The sequence below is a fragment of the Oncorhynchus mykiss genome, chromosome 8 (assembly GCF_057628025.1).
Source record: "Oncorhynchus mykiss isolate SJ-2025 chromosome 8, ASM5762802v1, whole genome shotgun sequence".
NCBI lineage: Eukaryota > Metazoa > Chordata > Actinopteri > Salmoniformes > Salmonidae > Oncorhynchus > Oncorhynchus mykiss.
In genome coordinates, this window is record NC_143029.1 from 8,655,162 (window position 1) to 8,662,500 (window position 7,339).

At 42.4% G+C, this 7,339-nt stretch overlaps 1 protein-coding gene across 7 annotated transcripts in view; it reads right to left on the reverse strand.

The window, feature by feature from the left end:
- Positions 1-7,339, reverse strand: part of LOC110529177 (ryanodine receptor 3) — a 250,062-nt gene that overhangs the window by 168,074 nt on the left and 74,649 nt on the right. For all 7 annotated transcript variants that reach the window (XM_090242497.1, XM_090242492.1, XM_090242494.1 and 4 more), the window contains one exon: positions 328-449. In XM_090242497.1, coding sequence (XP_090098623.1) covers positions 328-449 — 122 coding nt within the window. The remainder of the gene's footprint in view (positions 1-327; positions 450-7,339) is intronic.

Consider the following 7,339-nt stretch of genomic DNA (forward strand, 5'->3'; position numbering starts at 1 on the left):
AGCCCTCTAGACATATAGGTGAGCCCTCTAAACATACAGGTGAGCCCTCTAGACATACAGGTGAGCCCTCTAGACATACAGGTGAGCCCTCTAGACATACAGGTGAACCCTCTAGACATACAGGTGAGCCCTCTAGACATACAGGTGAGCACTCTAAACATACAGGAGGGCCCTCTAGACATACAGGAGGGCCCTCTAGACATACAGGTGAGCCCTCTAGACATACAGGTGAGCCCTCTAGACATACAGGTGAGCCCTCTAGACATACAGGTGAGCCCTCTAGACATACAGGTGAGCCCTATAGACATACAGGTGAGCCCTACGTACTTGATGAAGTGGCTGAAGAGGACTGTGGTGTTCCTGATGATGCGTACAGCCCGTGCCTCCTCGTGTTGACAACGCTGAAGGGTCAGACCGTCATCCATGTGACCCTCAGCATGCAGACAGGCCTGGAGCAGAGACAAACACAACTCATACATTACCATAACATACAAAACTCAGACATTACCCTAACATACACAACTCAGACATTATCCTAACATACAAAACTCAGACATTATCCTAACATACACAACTCAGACATTATCCTAACATGCACAACTCAGACATTACCCTAACATACACAACTCAGACATTATCCTAACATACACAACTTAGACATTATCCTAACATACACAACTCAGACATTACCCTAATATACACAACTCAGACATTACCCTAACATACACAACTCAGACATGACCCTAACATACACAACTCAGACATTATCCTAACATACACAACTCTGGGTTTAAGCAGTATACACAGTACAACAAAACAGAGACATCCTGTACACTGCCAAGCCTCCAGAAATGAATCAACCCTGCCTCTGCCAACCCCTGGATGTGGACAATTACATCTGATAAACAATAAATACAGCATTCAATTACATCTGATAAACACTAAATACAGCATTCAATTACATCTGATAAACAATAAATACAGCATTCAATTACATCTGATAAACATTAAATACAGCATTCAATTACATCTGATAAACACTAAATACAGCATTCAATTACATCTGATAAACAATAAATACAGCATTCAATTACATCTGATAAACAATAAATACAGCATTCAATTACATCTGATAAACACTAAATACAGCATTCAATTACATCTGATAAACAATAAATACAGCATTCAACTACATCTGATAAACAATAAATACAGCATTCAATTACATCTGATAAACATTAAATACAGCATTCAATTACATCTGCTAAACATTAAATACAGCATTCAATTACATCTGATAAACAATAAATACAGCATTCAATTACATCTGATAAACACTAAATACAGCATTCAATTACATCTGATAAACAATAAATACAGCATTCAATTACATCACATAAACATTAAATACAGCATTCAATTACATCTGATAAACACTAAATACAGCATTCAATTACATCTGATAAACAATAAATACAGCATTCAATTACATCTGATAAACAATAAATACAGCATTCAATTACATCTGATAAACAATAAATACAGCATTCAATTACATCTGATAAACAATAAATACAGCATTCAATTACATCTGATAAACAATAAATACAGCATTCCATTTAACTACAGGGTAGCAGGTGCACGTTGACAGAGAATCAAAAAATGTGTCCCTTGTCATTTATTGTCACTAGTATCAGTATCACCTCTGGCATTAGCCGATGTAAAGTATGATATCACACCCAATCAAGCAAGGTGTAAGAGTAGCTGCCTGGGCTGTGAGTTCTCCCTCCCCCCAGGATAGGTCAGGACACATGAGGAACTCATTTAGAAGTGATAATGAGAGAAGGATGGTGACAGTTAGTGACAGTTAGCTTTTCTGAGAGAGTGGGGATCAACTCCTGGCTCCTCCATCTCTCACAGTACTCCTTCCCTCCCCCCTCTTTCTCTCTCCCTTCTTCCTCTTTCCCTCACTATTCCAATCTTTCTCCCTTTCTCCTCGTCATCGCTCTCTCTCTCTCTCTCTCCCTCATCCCCTATCTGTAGACTAGACTATACCCTCTCTCCCTCCGTACCTATTAGAGGTTGACCGATTAATCGGAATGGTCGATTAATTAGGGCCGATTTCAAGTTTTCATAACAATCGGAAATAGGTATTTTTGGGCGCCAATTTTGCCAATTTTGCCAATTTTTTTTATTAGATTTTTTACACCTTTATTTAATCTTTATTTAACGAGGCAAGTCAGTTAAGAACACATTCTTATTTACAATGACGGCCAAGATACGGTGGGTTAACTGCCTCGTTCAGGGGCAGAACGACAGATTTTTACCTTGTCAGCTCGGGGGATCCAATCTTGCAACCGTACAGTTAACTAGTCCAACACTCTAACCACCTGCCTCTCTCTCGTTGCACTCCACGAGGAGCCTGCCTGTTACGCGAATGCAGTAAGCCAAGGTAAGTTGCTAGCTAGCATTAAACTTATTTTATAAAAAACAATCAATCAACGACTGTCGTTGCTCCAATGTGTACTTAACCATAAACATCAATGCCTTTCTTAAAATCAATACACAAGTATATATTTTTAAACCTGCATATTTAGCTAAAAGAAATCCAGGTTAGCAGGCAATATTAACCAGGTGAAATTGTGTCACTTCTCTTGCGTTCATTGCACGCAGAGTCAGGGTATATGCAACAGTTTGGGCCACCTGGCTCTTTGCGAACTAATTTTCCTGAATTTTACATAATTAAAGGTTGTGCAACGTAGCAGGAATATTTAGACTCATGGATGCAGCCCGTTAGATAAAATACAGAACGGAATAAACGTTTTGTTTTCGGAGGTGATAGTTTCCGGATTTGACCTAAAGGCTCGTATTTCTGTGTGTTTATTATAGTTAAGTCTATGATTTGATATTTGATAGAGCAGTCTGACTGAGGGGTGGTAGGCAGCAGCAGGCTCGTAATAGTCAAAGGTATATGATTGAGAGAGAAATAGTCGACGCGTTACAATTCCTGTAATAACTTGTGGCTGAACTTGAAAGTGGTTCCTTCTCCTTATTTTACCGTTCATGTCTTCCATAGAGAATGTCTTGATCTACTTCAGGCTTAAACCACCTCTGTTCATGTCTTCCATAGAGAATGTCTTGATCTACTTCAGGCTTAAACCACCTCTGTTCATGTCTTCCATAGTGAATGTCTTGATCTACTTCAGATAAGGTCTGTGTTTCGTGCTTAAACCACCTCTGTTCATGTCTTCCATACAGAATGTCTTGATCTACTTCAGATAAGGTCTGTGTTTCGTGTTTAAACCACCTCTGTTCATGTCTTCCATAGTGAATGTCTTGATCTACTTCAGATAAGGTCTGTGTTTCGTGCTTAAACCGCCTCTGTTCATGTCTTCCATAGAGAATGTCTTGATCTACTTCAGATAAGGTCTGTGTTTCGTTCAGGCTTAAACCGCCTCTGTTCATGTCTTCCATAGAGAATGTCTTGATCTACTTCAGATAAGGTCTGTGTTTCGTTCAGGCTTAAACCACCTCTGTTCATGTCTTCCATAGAGAATGTCTTGATCTACTTCAGATAAGGTCTGTGTTTGGTTCAGGCTTAAACCGTCTCTGCATTTTGATACTCGTGTAAATCTCACTAGGATACTAGGTAACGTTTGTCAACATATTTTCATAAATCCACTCTACAATTTTTTTAATCTTCGCTTATGTTTAGCCAATATTGATCAGAGTTACCTTGTCCTATGGATATCTACACAGTTATAACATTGGCAAGGTGGTGTAAGCCTACATGAAACAGACCTTATTTTAAGTGAATCTAAAAAATATCTTATGGAATAAATGAATGAAGGAACCGCTTTTCAGATGTTGCTAGAAGGTATCATGGGAAATATGACTCGCACTTTGGTAGTCAATTCTTACCATGTCCATTATTAAAATAGGATTTCCTGCATATAGAAAATAGTTTTTCTTTTCAACATTCATCACAGGTAACTTAAGCTCTATTTTTATTCAAACAGTTGAGAGTATTTGTCTCCTAAGCAGACTCTTCAGTATCAAACAATGTATACGAAATGCTTCAGTCTGGTTTTAGACCCCATCATAGCACTGAGACGGCACTTGTGAAGGTGGTAAATTACATTTTAATGGCATCGGACCGAGGCTCTGCATCTGTCCTCGTGCTCCTAGACCTTAGTGCTGCTTTTGATACCATCGATCACCACATTCTTTTGGAGAGATTGGAAACCCAAATTGGTCTACACGGACAAGTTCTGGCCTGGTTTAGATCTTATCTGTCGGAAAGATATCAGTTTGTCTCTGTGAATGGTCTGTCCTCTGACAAATCAACTGTAAATTTCGGTGTTCCTCAAGGTTCCGTTTTAGGACCACTATTGTTTTCACTATATATTTTACCTCTTGGGGATGTTATTCGAAAACATAATGTTAACTTTCACTGCTATGCGGATGACACACAGCTGTACATTTCAATTAAACATGGTGAAGCCCCAAAATTGCCCTTGCTAGAAGAATGTGTTTCAGACATAAGGAAGTGGATGGCTGCAAACTTTCTACTTTTAAACTCAGACAAAACAGAGATGCTTGTTCTAGGTCCCAAGAAACAAAGAGATCTTCTGTTGAATCTGACAATTAATCTTAATGGTTGTACAGTCGTCTCAAATAAAACTGTGAAGGACCTCGGCGTTACTCTGGACCCTGATCTCTCTTTTGAAGAACATATCAAGACGATTTCAAGGACAGCTTTTTTCCATCTACGTAACATTGCAAAAATCAGGAACTTTCTGTCCAAAAATGATGCAGAAAAATTAATCCATGCTTTTGTCACTTCCAGGTTAGACTACTGCAATGCTCTACTTTCCGGCTACCCGGATAAAGCACTAAATAAACTTCAGATAGTGCTAAATACGGCTGCTAGAATCCTGACTAGAACCAAAAAATTTGATCATATTACTCCAGTGCTAGCCTCTCTACACTGGCTTCCTGTCAAAGCAAGGGCTGATTTCAAGGTTTTACTGCTAACCTACAAAGCATTACATGGGCTTGCTCCTATCTATCTCTCTGATTTGGTCCTGCCGTACATACCTACACGTACGCTACGGTCACAAGACGCAGGCCTCCTAATTGTCCCTAGAATTTTTAAGCAAACAGCTGGAGGCAGGGCTTTCTCCTATAGAGCTCAATTTTTATGGAACGGTCTGCCTACCCATGTCAGAGACGCAAACTCGGTCTCAACCTTTAAGTCTCTACTGAAGACTCATCTCTTCAGTGGGTCATATGATTGAGTGTAGTCTGGCCCAGGAGTGGGAGGGTGAACGGAAAGGCTCTGGAGCAACGAACCACCCTTGCTGTCTCTGCCTGGCCGGTTCCCCTCTTTCCACTGGGATTCTCTGCCTCTAACCCTATTACAGGGGCTGAGTCACTGGCTTTACTGGGGCTCTCTCATGCCGTCCCTGGAGGAGGTGCGTCACCTGAGTGGGTTGAGTCACTGATGTGGTCATCCTGTCTGGGTTGGCGCCCCCCCCCCCCCCCTTAAGTTGTGCCGTGGCGGAGGTCTTTGTGGGCTATACTCAGCCTTGTCTCAGGATGGTAAGTTGGTGGTTGAAGATATCCCTCTAGTGGTGTGGGGGCTGTGCTTTGGCAAAGTGGGTGGGGTTATATCCTTCCTGTTTGGCCCTGTCCGGGGGTGTCCTCGGAGTGGGCCACAGTGTCTCCTGACCCCTCCTGTCTCAGCCTCCAGTATTTATGCTGCAGTAGTTTGTGTCGGGGGGCTAGGGTCAGTTTGTTATATCTGGAGTACTTCTCCTGTCCTATTCGGTGTCCTGTGTGAATCTAAGTGTGCGTTCTCTAATTCTCTCCTTCTCTCTTTCTCTCTCGGAGGACCTGAGCCCTAGGACCATGCCCCAGGACTACCTGACATGATGACTCCTTGCTGTCCCCAGTCCACCTGACTGTGCTGCTGCTCCAGTTTCAACTATTCTGCCTTATTATTATTCGACCATGCTGGTCATTTATGAACATTTGAACATCTTGACCATGTTTTGTTATAATCTCCACCCGGCACAGCCAGAAGAGGACTGGCCATCCCACATATGCTCAATCTAATTCTCTCTTTCTTTCTCTCTCTCGGAGGACCTGAGCCCTAGGACCATGCCCCAGGAATACCTGACATGATGACTCCTTGCTGTCCCCAGTCCACCTGACTGTGCTGCTGCTCCAGTTTCAACTATTCTGCCTTATTATTATTCGACCATGCTGGTCATTTATGAACATTTGAACATCTTGACCATGTTTTGTTATAATCTCCACCCGGCACAGCCAGAAGAGGACTGGCCACCCCACATAGCCTGGTTCCTCTCTAGGTTTCTTCCTAGGTTTTGGCCTTTCTAGGGAGTTTTTCCTAGCCACCGTGCTTCTTCACCTGCATTGCTTGCTGTTTGGGGTTTTAGGCTGGGTTTCTGTACAGCACTTTGAGATATCAGCTGATGTACGAAGGGCTATATAAAATAAATTTGATTGATTGATTGATTGATCATTGTCACTTCAGAGCTGTGTGTGTGTGGCAGAGAAAAGCAGAGCACCAGTGTGGGACTATTACATGGAATCGGCACCAGGGAAAGCAAGGTGTCTTATTTGTGATAAAGATGTAAGCATGGGGTCAGCAACGGCTAAATCAAAAAATACCACCAACCTGTGAAATCACCTTAAGAACACCCATCCAAAGGCTCATAATATGTATTATATTAAGTTAAAATAAAAGTGTTCATTGTTCATTCAGTATTGTTGCAATTGTCATTATTACAAAAGTGTATATATATATATACATGCATTTCTAAAAATCGGCCGATTAGTCGGCATCGGCTTTTTTTTTGTCCTCCAATAATCGGTATCGGTATTGGCGTTAAAAAATCATAATCGGTCAACCTCTAGTACCTATCTTTCTACCTCTTTCTCCCTCTCCCTCTCCCTCTCTCTCTCCCTCTCTCTCCCCCTCTCCCTCTCCCTCTCTCTCTCCCTCTCTCTCTCTCCCTCTCTCTCTCCCTCTCCCTCTCCCTCTCCCTCTCTCTCTCCCTCTCCCTCTCCCTCTCTCTCCCTCTCTCTCTCCCTCTCCCTCTCTCTCTCTCTCTCCCTCTCCCTCTCCCTCTCTCTCCCTCTCTCTCTCCCTCTCCCTCTCCCTCTCCCTCTCTCTCTCCCTCTCCCTCTCCCTCTCTCTCTCTCTCTCTCCCTCTCCCTCTCCCTCTCTCTCTCTCTCTCCCTCTCCCTCTCCCTCTCCCTCTCCCTCTCCCTCTCTCTCTCCCTCTCTCTCTCTCCCTCTCCCTCTCCC